Source organism: Aquarana catesbeiana, linkage group LG01 (assembly GCF_042186555.1).
Source record: "Aquarana catesbeiana isolate 2022-GZ linkage group LG01, ASM4218655v1, whole genome shotgun sequence".
Classification (NCBI taxonomy): Eukaryota; Metazoa; Chordata; class Amphibia; order Anura; family Ranidae; genus Aquarana; species Aquarana catesbeiana.
In genome coordinates, this window is record NC_133324.1 from 40908241 (window position 1) to 40929351 (window position 21111).

The 21111-nt window shown below is 44.0% G+C and overlaps 1 protein-coding gene across 1 annotated transcript in view; it reads right to left on the minus strand.

Annotated features, from left to right (window-relative positions):
• Window positions 1-6608: 6608 nt before the first annotated feature.
• Window positions 6609-21111, minus strand: part of LOC141140901 (vomeronasal type-2 receptor 26-like) — a 173774-nt gene continuing 159271 nt past the window's right edge. Inside the window, exon 6 of the mRNA XM_073628474.1 lies at window positions 6609-7519. Within this exon, the coding sequence (XP_073484575.1) occupies window positions 6609-7519 (911 nt within the window). The remainder of the gene's footprint in view (window positions 7520-21111) is intronic.

Sequence of the window (21111 nt, forward strand, 5' to 3'; positions counted from 1 at the left end):
GCGCATGTGCAGGGTGGTCTCACCAGTGTGGCGATGCTCGGCCAATGCAACAGCAGCAAGGGCGGGGACTGGGAGGGAGCCCGAGGGCACCCCGTGTCCCCATCAATCGCCGCACATCCGGTCAGAGGAGAGGACCAGATGTGCGGCGCTATGCGGTCGAGTTTACTAGCCAAGAACCATGAAGCCAGCCAAGCGACCAGGACCAGGGGGATATGCCATGAGACCATGGATAAGGGGGAAACAAAAAGTAAAACAAATTGCAAAAATAAGCAATATGACAAATACAAAATAGCTATACTTATAAATATTGCATAATATTCAACAATTATATTGGTATCCAGATTTATGGCTAGATGAAATAGATAGTGAATTTGAAAATCACCGCAGCCATCTTTAAATATTAAAGACTGAAGAAATGTCAGTGTCTATTCTAGATATCGCTGAACCGGGCATTGCAGTATTTACAGTGTATATATTGATAAGGTTCCTTCAATGCCAAATAGGGAATATTTAAAGGAATGGTTTATAAGACTGGGTCTCATTGAGTCCTGGCGCTCGAGTAGCGTTTAGGTGCTCTATCCATAGAGTCTCTTTTTGTTATATAAATTTGTCCCATTCGCCCCCTCTAGGATTCTTGGGAATGTAACTGGGGGGGTGGGAGCGCCATTTGATTTCTTATGAGCCTTTGACAAAATTTAATGACCACATCTTGTGTTGGAAACGATACATTGATGACATTTTCATCATTTGGTCGGACACTCACAAATCTCTGGAGAAATGTATTCAAATTTTAAATACCAACCAATTCAATTTGAAATTTACTTACAATTGTGATATCAGAACCACCAATTTCTTAGACCTTGTCATTTACAAGGATGCAAATAACACCCTAGCAACAAACTTGTTCTGTAAAACGACAGCTGGAAACACATTACTGCACGCCGCCAGTGCACATCCCCCAGCACTTATTCGAAGAGTACCATACGCACAATACATTCTACTTTGCCGAAATTGCACACATACATCAGATTTTCAACACCAAGCTAACCTTTTAAAATCGTGCTTGCTGGCACGAGAGTACAGTCGATCCTTGTTGCGCCAGGCTTACAATAAAGCAATATGTAAAACACGTAATGATTTATTATACAAAACCAGGGCTCATTCCAAAAAACCCACTGTTAAACTAATCACTAAATTTTCATCTCACCATGAGGACATTAGGTAAATTTTGAGTACACATTAGCATCTCCTACAGGAAGATCCAATTTTAAGAAAATATATCAGTATGCACCTGGAAATTGTGTTTAGACGCACCAACTCCCTCAGAGACAGACTTGTGTCCAGCCACTATACCGCCTACAATTCATCCATACCTAAACTACCATTAGGCACATCACGTTGCGGCAACTGTACATTCTGCCCTTGGATATTGCCTGGACACCAAGTCTTACTTCCTAACGGTGAGGTTTACTATCTAAAACTCTCGGCTGCATGTAACACACAAGATGTGATATACCTTATGACATGTATATGTGGGGCCTTTTACGTAGGGAAGACGGCCAGACAGCTGAGACAGCGATATAATGATCACATATATTATTCGGGGAATGGCAAAATGCTTACTCCCATTAGCCGACATCTTGATTTGTACCATCGTTTTGATACCTCCTCTGTCTCTTTCGCTGTTCTGGCCGTCGTCCCCAAGAATCCTAGAGGGGGTGAATGGGACAAAAAGAGACTATGGATAGAGCGCCTAAACGCTACCCGAGCGCCAGGACTCAATGAGACCCAGTCTTATAAACCAAGCAATGCCCAGTTCAGCGATACCTAGAATAGACACTGACATTTCTTCAGTCTTTAATATTTAAAGATGGCTGCGGTGATTTTCAAATTCACTATCTATTTCATCTAGCCATAAATCTGGATACCAATATAATTGTTGAATATTATGCAATTTTTATAAGTATAGCTATTTTGTATTTGTCATATTGATGTTTTTGCAATTTGTTTTACTTTTTGTTCCCCCTTATCCATGGTCTCATGGCATATCCCCCTGGTCCTGGTCGCTTGGCTGGCTTCATGGTTCTTGGCCAGTAAACTTGACCGCATAGCGCCGCACATCTGGTCCTCTCCTCTGACCGGATGTGCGGCGATTGACGGGGACACGGGGCGCCCTCGGGCTCCCTCCCAGTCCCCACCCTTGCTGCTGTTGCGTTGGCTGAGCATCGCCACACTGGTGAGACCGCCCGCCCCATGCGCAATAGCCGGCGGGTTCCTTTGAGTCCTGCGTTTGCATTGGTAAGGCGCCGCTGTGTCATCGGTGTCATTCGGGATGTGCGCAGCAGCCGGCGGTCGGACCGAGATGCGCCGAGCCCACTTGGGCTCTCGGCGTTTCCGGTGGGGGAGCTATTTAAGCACACACAGTTTTGCCATATGATCAGCAGACGTTGCTCTATCAGAGGGAGCTGCACTATATCTTACAGCCTTCCCATAACAAATTTGAGGTAAGCCATTATCACCGTAGCTCATTATATATACATATATTTTTTCTTACCCTGAAATTTATTAAAGGGTCGTCAGTACGAAGAAGATTTTACATCATATTTTTATGTTTTTTACTTTATAAACAGTAGCCTCTACAAGCTACAGCTATTTAAAAGGCTTTCTACTGACGTCTATCTTAATATTGGGAACTGTGGCTATATTGGTAAGCTGTGTGTATATATATATATATATATATATATATATATATATATATATATATATATATATATATTTGTTGGTAATCTTTTCTAATTGCCTGTACTTACTAAACACACTCGATTTATTTCCTCCCAATATATATTGATTGTAATTCAGTAAATGTGGTAGAAATACCGTTTTTCCAGTACCTTATGAATACTTACCTTTGATACTTCCTTGTGGAATTTGGAGGAATTATTAATCTACTATATACCAGGTTATTTGATTTGACATTTTTATACAGATGTATGCATATACTTTATAATAGTTTCCCCAGTTACTTGGCTTTACCGTCTGCCCCCAGGTGACCATCTCCTTTATGGGGTTTTTCCATGTGACCATCATATTCGGTCGGAACAGATTTTATACTTTATTCAATGTCTGGTATTACACCTAGGAAATATGTTTTGTTTCTATACCTTATATATACTTATTGATGTATTTTATATATATTCAGCAGAATTACCCTTAGCTCCTGAGGAAGCGTTATTTAGACGTGCAACAGGTTGAGCGACTAAGCGAATACCTACCCGGATCTGCAATTTAACCCACAACTCCTCATCTTACACTCACAAATCGTAACATTGGTTTGGGAATTCATTCCCCATTTATCTTTTGAATGTTTGATTATAAGTTATATGTATAACAAGTGGTGTCCTAAATTGCATGTAGGGTAGGAAACACTGAATACTTAATACTTTTATATGGAAAATGTAATATTTATAGTATCTGTTTTCATTTTTGTAATTTAAACCAAATAAAATAATTTTTACTTTTTATAGTTAAATTACTTGTGTGTCTTTAAAGTCCATTTTTCTAGCTTTCACACTCTATCTATCTGATATAGGTACGTTGGCATACTACTATAGAAGTACGTACAGTGTCACCCTGTTTTTAGGTACACTTTGATTTGGGAATCCCTCAAACTTCACATGGGGGACACCTGCTCTACTGAATCCTTCCGCAAGGTACTTTCTTGTTATTTCCATAATACTCACATTTCTATCTCTGTGGCAGCTGATAGTTGAAATGTCAGTTGTTTATTAAAATCTCTGTGCCCCGGCTGGCTGTTTACTATTATCACCAAAATTAAAATCCAATCTACAACAGGAATAGAGGGACCTTCATAAATTGGGAAACGAATGCCCCGTACACACGGTCGGATTTTCCGACGGAAAATGTGTGATAGGACCTTGTTGTCGGAAATTCAGACCGTGTGTGGGCTCCATCACACATTTTCCATCGGATTTTCCAACACACAAAGTTTGAGAGCAGGCTATAAAATTTTCCGGCAACAAAATCCATTGTCAGAATTTCCGATCGTGTGTACACAAATCCGAAGCACAAAGTGTCACGCATGTTCAGAATAAATAAAGAGATGAAAGCTATTGGCTACCCATTTATAGTCCCAACGTACGTGTTTTATGTCACCGCGTTCAGAATGATCAGATTTTCCGACAACTTTGTGTGACCGTGTGTATGCAAGATAAGTTTGAGCCAACATCCGTCGGAAAAAATCCTAGGATTTTGTTGTCGGAATTTCCGATCAATGTCCAACAGTGTGTACGGGGCATAATTCTTGTGATCTTGGTGGCTACCTGGAATTTCCCCTCACTTTCTGTGGTGGCTATGGAACTGAAATTGAAGGGGAATCTCTCAAATTGAAGATTGGTGACAAATCTTATCTTACCCTGATCTTCATGTAAAAGGAGAAATATGTGTTTTGTCTCTTATTATATCTCAAGTACATTGCAAATCCCACTAGCTAAATGTATGTAGCTTACATGCTGACATTTTGGCTAATGGTTTAAAATGTCAGTAAAAAAGTGTCTGTGTCAGTAATTATGTTGTGTTGTGTGAGTACTTTTCACTTCTGGAGGTTGACAACCCTAGTCAGGGGGTGCATACATATGAACATATCATCTCCTGTGCTTGGGAATAATTGCTAAATTTGATTCCATATTAAAATCAAGCAATGAGCCTTTGACATTTTAAACCTGTGTGTATGTAAATGCTTATTGTTGAATAACTGCTAATTATTCATCCTCCAAGAAAAGAGGAGAGAGACAACCTTGACTACACAACCTGACTTGGGGCTTACACAAGGCAAGCATCTCTCTATGACTCCAAAAGACAGTGCCAGATGTCTGAGCAACCAATCACCAAGCACCATGTTGTCACATGGGAGGAAGGGGAGTAAACCACATGCCCCCATACCTGGAAGTATAAGGTATTAGTGTTCACTTTCAGTAGAGAAGGGAAAGGTGGCAATCAAGGAGAATGTGAATATGATCAGGTGGGGAGTGGGCAGTTAAGATAACTATTTACTCTTCTGGGGAAAAACACAGGTTCACTTAAATGTGATCTTAAATGTGATTTATATTTCAAAAAAACTTGAGAATCATTTTATTATAACTAAAATGAGTTTAGAAGGGCCCGAAACAAGATCATTTCCACTTCACAAGTCTATGGATATCCTTAGCTTTCCATTGATTTGCCTGTTAAAGGAAATGTATAATGTTTTATATTGATTTATTAACTTTATTTAAGCTTTTTTTTTTTAGAATATTTTTCCCCACACCTACAATTCCAGCCAGCAGGTGAAGCTCTTGGCTCCTTTTACATTGTTGGTTCCTAAGCTGGCTATACAGAAATAGTTTTCTATACAAACATTTGCAGAAAAATTCTTGTTTCATTCGATACTGCCATCAGAAACTTGACAAATGTCACTCAAAAGTATTTCAACATTTCATTTGCTTTTAACATTTGCTTATGAAGACAGAAACCACAATCATTATTAGAATTTTGTTTGTTTGGAGAAAATATGTCCATACTTTTCCTTTGATTTTTTTTATTGCTACAGTAAAAAATCTATTTGACCCCATCTACTACTAGAACATTGACTGAACATTCAAAAATCAAATTTTTTATGAAAAGACACTTTGGGTTTAGTATGGGCAAATTTCAGAGGCAGGTTTTGTACGGAGAGGAGAACTTTGACAAAAGGTTACTGGGGGGTTTGTTCAAAAATCTTAATTTCGGAATATTGAAGTGCCACACTAAATAGTTTAAGTCCAATATGAGGTTTATTTCAAATATTAAATGGGTAAAATAGCCAACACGTTTTAGGAGTCCAACATCACCCCCTTCACCAAGGCTTAGCAAAATATAGGGTTGACAGTCTAGTGACTCGGACATAACTAATGAATTAAATTGTGTTGCGGTGTGAACACACACATATTAAGGCTCCATTCACACCTGAGCATAGCATTTTCAGGCAGAAAGTCGCACGATTTTGCCGCAATTTTTGCCATGGTTTTCACCGCGTTTTTGATGCGATTTTGATCAAAAAGGTCACCAGTGTAAAAAGCAGAAAAACGCCCAAATCTGTCTAAAATCTGTTCCAGAACTTGTTTGAGCTTCAGGCATTTGAGCTTCTGGCTTCAGGTGTTTTGGAGTGGAGATGTGAACCATCTCCATAGAGAATAATTGATATTTTCCCCTCCAGTGTTTTGTAGCTTGAGGCTTCAAGCTACAAAACGCACAGGTGTGAATGGGGCCTAATCCATCAGTACCTAATTAATCTTGAAAAAAAATGTCATTCTGGACATGCTTGGCTTGCAATAGCTGCCTACTTACTGATCAAATGCCCTACAGGGAATACACCGACATAACAATGACATTAATTTGAAAACCATCACCCACCTCCAGCCCCAGGTTTCATCTCCATCTACCATTAAAAACAAAAATGCATGAGATTTACACAACTTTGACTGAGGATTAACAACATTTGAAATTCATTAGACTTGGGTGAAATCTATTTGAATGTTGTGTGAAAGCATTTATAAACAAATTCCTAAGAGTAGTTATTCATGTCTATTTTTGCTATCAAGTAAACATGATTGTGTATTCAATTCAGGTTTAAATAAGATAATGAAACATTTTGGAAAAAATATACAGCTTAGAAGTCCAGCACTTGAGGCCAATAAGGCAAATATCTCCACAGCCACCATGTATTTCCCTTTAGTGCTCAGATAGGCCGGAATAATGGCAATCCAGACATTGCAGAAAACCAGCATGCTGAAAGTGATGTATTTGGCCTCATTAAAACTGTCAGGTAATGTCCTCACCATGAAAGCCAGAACAAAACTCACAGCTGCCAGAAACCCCATATAACCCAACACAGAGTAGAACCCGATAACAGACCCTTCATTACACTGAATAATGATCTTGTCCTGATAAGAGTGAGTGTCTATTTCCTTAAAAGGGTGAGAAGAGGACAACCAATTAATACATATTATTACTTGAATAGATGAGCACACTGATACTATGGAATTGGCCGGTTTGCTTCCAAGCCATTTCCTCCAGTAGCTGCCAGGTTTGGTGGCTTTGAAAGCAATATAAACCATGGTGGTTTTAGCAAGAAGAGAGGAGACAGCTATGGAGAAGATGACTCCAAATGTCATGACACGCAATATACAGGTTATATCCAGTGGCTGCCCAAGGAACAAGAACACACAGAGGAAGCTCAATAAAATGGAGACAAGAAGAACAAAACTCAGATTTCTGTTATTAGCTTTGACGATCGGGGTATTCAGATAGGTAATAAAAATCCCCTTTATTAAAACAGTCACAATGCAGAGTACAGCAGAAACTGTTAGGAATACTTTAGAAATGCCATCAGTGTAGGAAAGGAATTCAAGGTGTTTTGGAATACACCGATCTTTCTTCTCATTGGGCCATTCTTCCTCTGGACAATTCATACAGTTCTCACTATCTGCGAAGAGTAATACATATAACACAGATTAATTTTTATTTTAAAATGTTTTTATTGATTTTATATGAGAAATAGTGTATAAGAAATTATACATGAATAATGACCGTACAAAAATCATAGATCAAAACAAAAGCATTGTGTGTACAGGAATACATGAAGGGAGGCAGAGAAAAGTGCTAGGGGTACACTCTACAGGAGTGAAGATGATTCGGTCTCAGTGTACTCTTGTTTTGTGGACAGGACTGTCAGGGGGACGAACATTTAGGAAATAACAAAAAAAAGTATAATTTTATCTCCGGGATATGGGTTCCAGATGGACCAAGAGGCCTCATACACACCTCCCCAGTGGGATCTTCCTGTGGGTGTGTACAGTGTCCCCCCGGAGTCCGTCTCCACTCCGGTAGGTGGGGTCACCATGGATTGAATCGAAGGCTATAAAAGTGGAGCCCTCTATTTTAGATTACATCCAAGGCGGAGAAATACTTGTACTGTAGGGAGTGCGAGGTCCCTCCGACAGTCCTGAAATCAACCTTAAAAGCTTTCCCCGTGGGGGGAAACTACAGGTCATTTTGCTCTGTGGGGATGGAAGGAACTAGGTAGTCCCAGAAGAGAGAGGAAACGTGGGAAATGGAGAGAGGATAGAAGAGAAGGACCGAGTTGGGTCAAGGAGAGGAGGGAGTAATACCAGTTCCCGATGCCATTCCTGGGACGAGTGGTATACACCCCACCCCCACACCCCAAAGCACCTTGTCCCCATGTTGATGAGGACAAGGGCCTCTTCCAGACAACCCTGGCCATTGGTTGTTGGGGTCTGCGGGCGGGGGGCTTATCGGAATCCAGGAGCCCCCCTTTAATAAGGGGGCCCCCAGATCCCGGCCTCCCACCCTATGTGCATGAGTATGGGGTACATGGTACCCCTACCCATTCACCTAGGGAAAAAAAGTGTCAATAAAAAAAAAAAACACAGTACACAGATTTTAAGAGTAATTTATTAGGCAGCTCCGGGGTCTTCTTCCCACTTTGGGGGGTCTCCTTCTGACTTCTCCCAGTATTCGGCCTCTTCTCCTGGTGTTCAGCCTCTTCTCCCGGGCCCCTCCGCTATCTTCTTCCAGCTCTTTTGCCAGCTAGGGGTCCGGTCTGCTGCCACTGTCTTGTTGCTGCTGTCTCGTCACTTCTTCTCTTCTTCTCTTCTTTCGATGTTGACACGATGCTCTCTCCATCTGGAATGCTGTGTGCGAGCTGCGGAGCCATTTATATAGGTGGTGACCCCGCCCCCTTGTGACGTCATGGTCCCAGCATGCGCAGGGACTCTGGGGTCATGCCCCTTATGATGCCAGAGTCCCTGCGCATGCTGGGACCGTGATATCACTAGGGGGCGTGGTCACCACCTATATAAATGGCTCCACAGCTCGCACACAGCATTCCAGCCGGAGAGAGCGTCGTGTCAACATCGGAAGAAGAGAAAAAGAGAAGAAGCGATGAGACAGCGCGACAAGACAGCGGCAGCAGACCGGGCCCTTCGCTGGCAAAAGAGCTGGAAGAAGATAGCGGAGGGGCCCGGGAGAAGAGGCCGAACACCGGGAGAAGTCGGAAGGAGACCCCCCGAAGTGGGAAGAAGACCCCGGAGCTGCCTAATAAATTACTCTTAAAATCTGTGTACTGTTTTTTTTTTATTGACACTTTTTTCCCTAGGTGAATGGGTAGGGGTACCATGTACCCCATACTCATTCACATAGGGTGGGGGGACCGGGATCTGGGGCTCCCTTATTAAAGGGGGCTCCCGGATTCAGATAAGCCCCCCACCCACAGACCCTGACAACCAAAGGCCAGGGTTGTCGGGAAGAGGCCCTTGTCCTCATCAACATGGGGACAAGGTGTTTTGGGTTGGGGGAGCAACAGGGCGCCCCCCTCCCCCAAGGCACTCATGCCCCCATGTTGAGGGCATGCGGCCTGGTACGGCTCAGGAGGGCGGGCGCTCGCTCGTTCCCACCCCCCTTCCTGGACAGCCGGGCTGCGTGCTCGGATAAGGGTCTGGTATGGATTTTGGGGGGACCCCCACGCCGATTTTTCAGCGTAGGGGGTCCCCTTACAATACATACCAGACCTAAGGGCCTGGTATGTCCCTGGGGGGGAACCCACGCCGTTTTTTTATTTAAAATTTGGCGCGGCGTTCCCCCCTCAGGATTCATACCAGACAGCTGTCAGCACTGCCTGTCACTCATCGCGAAAGAAAAAAGTTTTCCTTTCCCGATAAGCGAGCCAGCGTGACATGCACAGCACCCTGTCGCTGAGAACGCGCTGGAAACACAATCTCGCGGTCAGATACTGTAGGTATTCCAGATCCAGTTTTATCCATGGAGAAATCAAAAGCTGTGTTATGCCGCGTACACACGGGCTGACTTTTCGACTGACTTTCTGACGAACTTTCTGACGGACTTTCAAATGAACGGACTTGCCTACACACGATCAACCAAAGTCCGACGGATTTTCAGGGCAGGATGGGCTACCCCAACCTAACCCTTTAACCTGAGAGGGCAGGCGCCCTGTCTGTAGGGCAGCCGGACAAGAAACCAAAGGCATGAACTGCGCTCTTGGTTCCTACTGGAGGTGCACTGGGTCCACCACAGCCCTGCCACCAGTAGTACAAGGTAAATTAAGGCATTAAGGTATTCTGCTATGTACTAAAAACAGAACAACCCAACGAAAAAAATCAACATAAATACATATAACTAACAGAGAGCTTTCTATCTAGTCCGACCTCCACCCAGGGCCCCCATCCTCCCTCCAAGGGGCCCAGGGGAGAAAGCCAGCGCAAAATGGGGAGAGCACCATATCCCAAAACATGGGGTATACGGTATTCTCTTGCTGCGTAATGAGAGGTTGTACCGCTAAGCTAAAACAGAGAGTCATATCAGCAGCGTCTAGTATACTGAATGAGTGGGAACCCGACCAAATAGAACATTTTAAGTAAACTTGTGCCCACCCGGCCACCCCTAAATAACACATATAAAGTCCAGCTGAGGGAAAAAAATATAACTAGGTATGATGTCCTGATAAAGTTCCCGTCCAGCCATTAGGGTACCAGGACTGGCGAAGGAACAGGTATCCTCCTTCCTCCATACCATCCCTGAAGGCTCACATAAGAGGCTGCCACCTGATTTAATATATCAGTGAGCTGGTTTACGGTTTAGACCGTATCATAGGCATGACACTTCCACCATGGGGACAGCAGGAAGGGTATACAATTAGAGGATCCAAAAGGTCATCATGGATCAGGAGTTGGCACAAGGGAAGTTCTGGATCAGGGCCCTGATCCTAGAGGGGGCCAGTACATCATGGCGGGAGATTTTCTTTAAAGCGTTTGGAGTTTTGCTTCAGCCAGGTAGGTTGCAGTGGGCTCGCCGGTGGTGGTCTCTTCATAGATGAGGGGGTGTTCCGGCCCGTCTGGGAAGGTGTTGGATCTTGTGCAATCAGGCCCAATTGTAGCAGAAGACGTTCTCCCTCTGCGAATGTTGAGAAGCCGTAGCTTTTATTTCTGTAGAAGAAGTTCAATCGCAGGGGAAAGGACCAGCAGTATGTGATTTCCTTCTCAATCAGCAGTTGGAGTAACGATTTGAGAGATCATCTTTTCTGTACCATGTATGGTGATAAATCTTCAAAAATCTGGATCCTGTGACCAAGCAGCTTGAGATCATCTGAACCCCTAGACCTCCTCATCACCTCCTCCTTAAGGGAGTAGAAGTGGGGTTTCACGATTATGTCTCTTTGGAGACCATTCTAACGGGGTGGTTGCAGGGCTCTGTGGGCTCTGCCTAGCTCCAGATGGTGTCCTGCGATATCAGGAATAAGGCCCTTCAGCAGTGTTTTCACTGAAGCGTGTACATCCTTCTCAGATTCGGGGAGCCCATAAATTCGGAAATTATAATGTCTTGATCTATTTTCGAGGTCATCGATTTTTGCAAAAGCTGTTTCAAGTTGATCCTGCATTTCTTGTATTCTGGCTGAGTTTTGATTAATATGTGCTTTCTTTTCAATTGTGTCCATCCTCTGCCCTAGTTGCTGCAGGTCAGCTTGGATGGAGGAGGCTATTTGGGCTGCATTCAGGGCCAAGCTCTTGGAGAGTAGTTGGGAGAAAGCTTCGATCATGGACGGAAAGTCCGTGGGCATAGGGGGTGACAGCCTTTACTTCAGTCCGTCATAGGTAGGGATGAGCCGAACACCCCCCTGTTCGGTTCGCACCAGAACATGCGAACAGGAAAAAAGTTTGTTCGAACACGCGAACACCGCTAAAGTCTATGGGACACGAACATGAATAATCAAAAGTGCTAATTTTAAAGGCTTATATGCAAGTTATTGTCATAAAAAGTGTTTGGGGACCTGGGTCCTGCCCCAGGGGACATGGATCAATGCAAAAAAAGTTTTAAAAACGGACGTTTTTTCAGGAGCAGTGATTTTAATAATGCTTAAAGTCAAACAATAAAAGTGTAATATCCCTTTAAATTTCGTAGCTGGGGGGTGCCTATAGTATGCCTGTAAAGGGGCGCATGTTTACCGTGTTTAGAACAGTCTGACAGCAAAATGACATTTTGAAGGAAAAAACCCATTTAAAACTACTTGCGGCTATTGCATTGCCGACAATACACATAGAAGTTCATTGATAAAAACGGCATGGGAATTCCCCACAGGGGAACCCCGAACCAAAAAAAAAAAAAAAAATGACGTGGGAGTCCCCCTAAATTCCATACCAGGCCCTTCAGGTCTGGTATGGTTATTACGGGGAACCCCGGCCAAAGTTTAAAAAAAAATGATGTGGATTTTAAGGGGAACCCCGCGCCAAAAAAAAAAAAAAACGGCGTGGGGTCCCCCCAAAAATCCATACCAGACCCTTATCCGAGCACGCAACCTGACAGGCCGCAGGAAAAGAGGGGTGGACAAGAGTGCGGCCCCCCCTCCTGAACCGTACCAGGCCACATGCCCTCAACATTGGGAGGGTGCTTTGGGGTAGCCCCCCAAAACACCTTGTCCCCTTGTTGATGAGGACAAGGGCCTCATCCCCACAACCCTGGCCGATGGTTGTGGAGGTCTGCGGGTGGGGGGGCTTATCGGAATCTGGAAGCCCCCTTTAACAAGGGGACCCCCAGATCCCGCCCCCCCCGTGTGAAATGGTAAGGGGGTACTTACCCCTACCATTTCACTAAAAAACTGTCAAAAATGTTAAAAATGACAAGAGACAGTTTTTGACAATTCCTTTATTTAAATGCTTCTTCTTTCATCTTCTTTCATCTTTCTTCCTTCATCTTCTTTTTCTGGTTCTTCTGGCTCTTCTGGTTCTTCCTCCGGCGTTCTCGTCCAGCATCTCCTCCACAGCTTCTTCTATCTTCTTCATCTCAGGCCGCTCCGCACCCATGGCATGGGGGGAGGCTCCCGCTCTTCTCTTTGTTTTCTTCTCTTCTTCCTTCTTCTCTTCTTCTCTTCTTCTCTTCTTCATTTTCTTCTCCGCTGGCATGGAGGGAGGCTCCTGCTGTGTGACGGCGTCTCCTCATCTGACGGTTGTTAAATAACGGGGGGGCGGGGCCACCCAGTGACCTCGCCCCCCTCTGACGCACGGTGACTTGACGGGACTTCCCTGTGACATCACGGGGAATGCCACAGGGAAGTCCCGTCATGTCCCTGTGGTAATGACTCCCACGTCATTTTTTTTAATTTTGGTTCGGGGTTCCCCTGTGGGGAATTCCCATGCCGTTTTTATCAATGAACTTCTATGTGTATTGTCGGCAATGCAATAGTAGGTTTAAATGGGTTTTTTCCTTCGAAATGTCATTTTGCTGTCAGACTGTTCTAAACACGGGAAACATGCGCCCCTTTACAGGCATACTATAGACACCCCCCAGCTATGAAATTTAAAGGAATATTACACTTTTATTGTTTGACTTTAAGCATTATTAAAATCACTGCTCCTGAAAAAACGGCCATTTTTAAAACATTTTCTTTGCATTGATCCATGTCCCCTGGGGCAGGACCCAGGTCCCCAAACACTTTTTATGACAATAACTTGCATATAAGCCTTTAAAATTAGTACTTTTGATTTCTCCCATAGACTTTTAAAGGTTGTTCCACGGCATTCGAATTTGCCGCGAACACCCCAAATTGTTCGCTGTTCGGCGAACTTGCGAACAGCCAATTTTCGAGTCGAACATGAGTTTGGCTCGAACTCGAAGCTCATCCCTAGTCATAGGAGTAGAGGGGAGGCCAGATCCCAGTCTGCCCAGCAGGGACTCAGTGGATGTGGGTGAAGTGACCAGGGGTAGGGGAGGAAAGTCAGTATCTGGGGAAGGTGGCGGCTGTGAGTCCTGATCCGCGATGGATTCCTCTGCATTCCCATGTTGTATGAGCCTCGTGGAGCCACTGCCATCTTAGCGTAGCAGACCGGGACGGCCTCCGCGGTCATCTGGCTCGAGAGGCTTCTCCTGGCTTGCACCATTATCCTGTGCGGGTTCCTGGGGGTCTCCCCCACTCGTGTGTCCTAGTTCAGTGCTCGGGGGTCTGTTCTGGTGGCTCTGGTGGCGATTTAAGGGCTGTGGTGGAGAAGAGCTCTAGTAGCCAGCGGCCATCTTAGAAGCTGCTGCACATGTGCCTTCACAGATTAATTTTTATTGTAATTAATTAAACAGCCATTTTTGGAGGAGCAGTGGTTATATAATTTGTACATATGTAGCACACTCCTGAAGGAGCTACTGAGGGAATAAGACTAATCTGGTGTATGGACTATTCATAATATCAATTTAACCACTTTGCCACACTCCTGACAATGAGTTAGAAGACACCAACTTGAGTTGAATCTGTAGTTTTATTACCACCAACCATTCAGATCATCTTAATCGCTTGCCGACTGCCTCATGTAGAAGTATGGCGGCACAGTGGCTCTCCTGCACTGGATAACATTATTAGATATGTAATCCAGCACTTCCGGGTAGGGGCCACGCCGGCTATTTTCTCATTAGTCACAGCACAAGCCCATCAGTGGGTCCTGGCCAATGGATGACATTTGGCACCTGCTGATCGGCGAAGAAGATGACAGGACAGAGCTCTCTGACTGTAAGCAATACAGAGCTCTGTCCTGTTAGTGTGGATGTGCCAGTTTTTATTATCTTTAGTAAAAGCATCTCACAGTGAATGTACCAAGCTCTGTTAGGCAGACATTTAACCCTTTAATCGCCCTATATGTTAATCCCTTCCCAGCCAGTGTCATTAGTACAGTGTCGGTGTATATTGTTAGCACTGATCACTGTATTAGTGTTACTGGTTCCCACAAAGTATCAGTAATGCCGCATACACACGAGCGGACTTTACGGCAGACTTTGCCCAGCGGACTTTTCAACGGACTTTACAATGGACTTTCTGAATGAACGGACTTGCCTACACACAATCCACCAATGTCCGTCGAATTCGTACGTGATGACGTATGACCAAACTAAAACAAGAAAGTTCATAGCCAGTAGCCAATAGCTGCCCTAGCATGGCTTTTTGTCCGTCGAACTAGCATACAGACAAGCGGACTTTTCGACCGGACTCGATTTCCATGGATTGATTTAAAACATGTTTCAAATCTAAGTCCGTCCAACTTTTGAGAAAACAAAGTCCGCTGGAGCCCACACACGATCGAATTATCTGACGAAATCCCGTCTGCCAGGCAAAGTCTGCCATAAAGTCTGCTCGTGTGTACGCGGCATTAGTGTCTCATAGCTCCCAATTTTTGAGGTGGGAATGAGGGACACCTATCAGCAAAAGAATGCAGGCATAAGACACACCCCTGGCCCCGACCCCTTAAAGGAGAATTGGCTTATATTGGCTTTTGGAATTTACAAATGCAGCAATTTAGAAATCAGATGAAAGGTTTTGTGCTGGAAAACACTTTTTGATAGATAAAAAGAGCAGTTTATATACATTTATATAGCTCAGACCAAAATGAAGGACAAATGAGGAGGAATGAGGGACAGAGGGACATTGCTCCAAATCAGGGACAGTCCCTCCAAAATCAGGGACATTTGGGAGCTATGGTGTCTGACTGCCTGCCATACTATCACAGTCTTGCTATAAGCTGTGGATCACCACCATTACGATTATTTTTTTTAGTTTTTTTTATTGGACATGTTTAGGGGTGCCTCTGACGTGATGGGGGAGATCTGATGTGAAGAGGGGCTTTTGATGTGAAATTAATTAATCAAGGTGAGTGACTGCAACATCAAAGGCTCAGGTTCCCCATTGATAAGCAACATATGCATTTTTTACATATTAAATTGGGGTGCCTTAGGATTTTTCATACTTTAAAACAAGGGTGCCGGGTCTGTAAAATGTTGAGAGACACTGGGCCAAATGTATTCTCCTGAGGCTGCCCAGTTGTCCACCAACAAGAGGAGAGTCTGCATAGGATCCATAAAGTTTAACTGCATATATCTCCCCTTTCTCTAATTTAACATTTTTTTTTAAAGATTTTTTATTGATAATAAAGACAAACTTACGTACAGACATAAAGAAGAGGCGGGGTGTGAACATCATGGATGAAAGAAGATGTGTAAAACTTGAACTCCCGTTCCCCGCACGACTACCCCTGCTACTACTCTCTCTCTCTCTTGCGGTATGCCCACCACCAGAAAGAAGAAGGCACCAGGAAGCAGTCAGAAAGTAAAAGGAGCAACAAGAGCAACAAAGGCAGCGATAAACTGCAGAAAGATAGAACGCTATCTCACGGACCCCCAGGCAGCCTCTCCCGATTCCGCTCCCGCTCCTAAGTAGGGATGAGCTTCATGTTCGAGTCAAACCCATATTCGACTTGAACATTGTCTGTTCGATCATTCGCCGAATTGCAAACGATATGGGCCGTTCGCGCCAAATTCGAGTGTTAGATAGATTAGGCAGGACAGTTAGTCAGTTAGCTGCACTTACAGTGTATTGTGTATATGCATCGCAGGTGTTGTATGTATATATATATATATATATATATATATATATATATATATATATATATATATATACTGTATTCAATTTAGCTAGATCTATTCCTGTTATTATCTTCCTACTGACAGGCAGGCTTGTGTTACAGTATTTACAGCTACCTGAAGAAAATTGCTGGTGTTCTTCTGATCCTATTAGTACCACAGTCAGGCAGCTAGACTATTTACAGTTAGTGTAGTGCATCCTCTGAACAGTGTTCAGCTAAAGCTACAAATTAGTGTAGTGCATCCTCTGAACAGTGTTCAGCTAAAGCTTCAAGTTAGTGTAGTGTACAGTGTTCAGCTAATGCTACAAGTTGGTGTAGTGCATCCTCCTCACAGTCTTCAGCTAAAGCTACAAGTTAGTGTAGTGCAACCTCTGCACAGTGTTCAGCTAAAGCCACAAGTTAGTGTAGTGCGTCTTCCTCACAGTGTTCAGCTAAAGCTACAAGTTAGTGTAGTGCATCCTCCTCACAGTGTTCAACAAAAGCTAAAAGTTAGTGTAGTGCATCCTCTGAACAGTGTTCAGCTAAAGCTACAAGTTAGTGTAGTGCGACCTCTGCACAGTGTTCAGCTAAAGCTACCTGTAGAAGGTTGGTGGTGTTTTCCTGATCCTATCACTACCGCAGGCAGCTACATTATTTTAATGTTAGTGTACTGCATCCTCTTCACAGTGTTCAGCTAAAGCTACCTGTAAAAGGTGTGTGGTGTTTTCCTGATCCTATCACTACCGCAGGCAGCTACATTATTTTAACGTTAGTGTAGTGCGTCATCTTCACAGTGTTCAGCTAAAGCAATCTGTAGAAGGTTGGTGGTGTTTTCCTGATCCTATCACTACCGCAGGCAGCTACATTATTTACACGTTAGTGTAGTGCATCCTCTGCACAGTGTTCAGCTAAAGCTACCTGTAGAAGGTTGATGGTGTATTCCTGATCCTATCACTACCGCAGGCAGCTACATTATTTTAACGTTGGTGTAGTGTGTCCTCTGCACAGTGGTCAGCTAAAGCTACAAGTTAGTGTAGTGCGACCTCTGCACAGTGTTCATCTAAAGCTACAAGTAAGTGTAATGCGTCCTCTGAACAGTGTTCAGCTAAAGCTACAAGTTAGTGTAGTGCACAGTGTTCAGCTAAAGCTACAAGTTAGTGTAGTGCATCCTCCTCACAGTGTTCAGCTAAAGCTACAAGTTAGTGTAGTGCATCCTCCTCACAGTGTTCAGCTAAAGCTACAAGTTAGTGTAGTGCGTCCTCCTCACAGTGTTCAGCTAAAGCTACAAGTTAGTGTAGTGCACAGTGTTTAGCTAAAGCTACAAGTTAGTGTAGTGCGTCCTCCGAACAGTGTTCAGCTAAAGCCACAAGTTAGTGTAGTGCATCCTCTGAACAGTGTTCAGCTAAAGCCACAAGTTAGTGTAGTGCATCCTCTGAACAGTGTTCAGCTAAAGCTACCTGTAGAAGGTTGATGGTGTATTCCTGATCCTATCACTACCGCAGGCAGCTACTTTATTTTAACGTTGGTGTAGTGCATCCTCTGCACATTGGTCAGCTAAAGCTACAAGTTAGTGCAGTACGACCTCTGCACAGTGTTCATCTAAAGCTACAAGTTAGTGTAGTGCGTCCGCTGAACAGTGTTCAGCTAAAGCTACAAGTTAGTGTAGTGCACAGTGTTCAGCTAAAGCTACAATTTAGTGTAGTGCGTCCTCCTCACAGTGTTCAGCTAAAGCTACAAGTTAGTGTAGTGCGTCCTCCTCACAGTGTTCAGCTAAAGCTACAAGTTAGTGTAGTGTGTCCTCCTCACAGTGTTCAGCTAAAGCTACAAGTTAGTGTAGTGCACAGTGTTCAGCTAAGGCTACAAGTTAGTGTAGTGCGTCCTCCTCACAGTGCTCAGCTAAAGTTACAAGTTAGTGTAGTGCGTCCTCCTCACAGTGTTCAGCTAAAGCTACAAGTTAGTGTAGTGCGTCCTCCTCACAGTGTTCAATTAAAGCTACAAGTTAGTGTAGTGCGTCCTCTGAACAGTGTTCAGCTAAAGCTACAAGTTAGTGTAGTGCACAGTGTTCAGCTAAAGCTACAAGTTAGTGTAGTGTGTCCTCCTCACAGTGTTCAGCTAAAGCTACAAGTTAGTGTAGTGTGACCTCTGCACAGTGTTCAGCTAAAGCTACAAGTTAGTGTAGTGTGTCCTCCGAACAGTGTTCAGCTAAAGCCACAAGTTAGTGTAGTGTGTCCTCCTCACAGTGTTCAGCTAAAGCCACAAGTTAGTGTACTGCATCCTCTGAACAGTGTTCAGCTAAAGCTACAAGTTAGTGTAGTGCGTCCTCCTCACAGTGTTTAGCTAAAGCTACAAGTTAGTGTAGTGCACAGTGTTTAGCTAAAGCTACAAGTTAGTGTAGTGCGTCCTCCGAACAGTGTTCAGTTAAAGCCACAAGTTAGTGTAGTGCATCCTCTGAACAGTGTTCAGCTAAAGCCACAAGTTAGTGTAGTGCATCCTCTGAACAGTGTTCAGCTAAAGCTACAAGTTAGTGTAGTGCGACCTCTGCACAGTGTTCAGCTAAAGCTACCTGTAGAAGGTTGGTGATGTTTTCCTGATCCCATCACTACCGCAGGCAGCTACATTATTTTAACGTTAGTGTAGTGCGTCCTCTTCACAGTGTTCAGCTAAAGCTACCTGTAGAAGGTTGGTGGTGTTTTCCTGATCCTATCACTACTGCAGGCAGCTACATTATTTTAACGTTAGTGTAGTGCGTCCTCTTCACAGTGTTCAGCTAAAGCTACCTGTAGAAGGTTGGTGGTGTTTTCCTGATCCCATCACTACTGCAGGCAGCTACATTATTTTAACGTTGGTGTAGTGCTTCCTCTGCACAGTGGTCAGCTAAAGCTACCTGTAGAAGGTTGATGGTGTATTCCTCATCCTTTCACTACCGCAGGCAGCTACTTTATTTTAACGTTGGTGTAGTGCATCCTCTGCACATTGGTCAGCTAAAGCTACAAGTTAGTGCAGTGCGACCTCTGCACAGTGTTCATCTAAAGCTACAAGTTAGTGTAGTGCGTCCGCTGAACAGTGTTCAGCTAAAGCTACAAGTTAGTGTAGTGCACAGTGTTCAGCTAAAGCTACAATTTACTGTAGTGCGTCCTCCTCACAGTGTTCAGCTAAAGCTACAAGTTAGTGTAGTGCGTCCTCCTCACAGTGTTCAGCTAAAGCTACAAGTTAGTGTAGTGTGTCCTCCTCACAGTGTTCAGCTAAAGCTACAAGTTAGTGTAGTGCACAGTGTTCAGCTAAGGCTACAAGTTAGTGTAGTGCGTCCTCCTCACAGTGCTCAGCTAAAGTTACAAGTTAGTGCAGTGCGTCCTCCTCACAGTGTTCAGCTAAAGCTACAAGTTAGTGTAGTGCGTCCTCCTCACAGTGTTCAATTAAAGCTACAAGTTAGTGTAGTGCGTCCTCTGAACAGTGTTCAGCTAAAGCTACAAGTTAGTGTAGTGCACAGTGTTCAGCTAAAGCTACAAGTTAGTGTAGTGCGTCCTCCTCACAGTGTTCAGCTAAAGCTACAAGTTAGTGTAGTGTGACCTCTGCACAGTGTTCAGCTAAAGCTACAAGTTAGTGTAGTGTGTCCTCCGAACAGTGTTCAGCTAAAGCCACAAGTTAGTGTAGTGTGTCCTCCTCACAGTGTTCAGCTAAAGCCACAAGTTAGTGTACTGCATCCTCTGAACAGTGTTCAGCTAAAGCTACAAGTTAGTGTAGTGCGACCTCTGCACAGTGTTCAGCTAAAGCTACCTGTAGAAGGTTGGTGGTGTTTTCCTGATCCTATCACTACCGCAGGCAGCAACATTATTTTAACATTAGTGTAGTGCGTCCTCTTCACAGTGTTCAGCTAAAGCTACCTGTAGAAGGTTGGTGGTGTTTTCCTGATCCTATCACTACTGCAGGCAGCTACATTATTTTAACGTTAGTGTAGTGCGTCCTCTTCACAGTGTTCAGCTAAAGCTACCTGTAGAAGGTTGATGGTGTATTCCTGATCCTATCACTACCGCAGGCAGCTACATTATTTTAACGTTGGCTACAATTTAGTGTAGTGCGTCCTCCTCACAGTGTTCAGCTAAAGCTACAAGTTAGTGTAGTGCGTCCTCCTCACAGTGTTCAGCTAAAGCTACAAGTTAGTGTAGTGTGTCCTCCTCACAGTGTTCAGCTAAAGCTACAAGTTAGTGTAGTGCACAGTGTTCAGCTAAGGCTACAAGTTAGTGTAGTGCGTCCTCCTCACAGTGTTCAGCTAAAGTTACAAGTTAGTGTGGTGCGTCCTCCTCACAGTGTTCAGCTAAAGCTACAAGTTAGTGCAGTGCGTCCACCTCACAGTGTTCAGTTAAAGCTACAAGTTAGTGTAGTGCGTCCTCTGAACAGTGTTCAGCTAAAGCTACAAGTTAGTGTAGTGCACAGTGTTCAGCTAAAGCTACAAGTTAGTGTAGTGCGTCCTCCTCACAGTGTTCAGCTAAAGCTACAAGTTAGTGTAGTGTGACCTCTGCACAGTGTTCAGCTAAAGCTACAAGTTAGTGTAGTGTGTCCTCCGAACAGTGTTCAGCTAAAGCCACAAGTTAGTGTAGTGTGTCCTCCTCACAGTGTT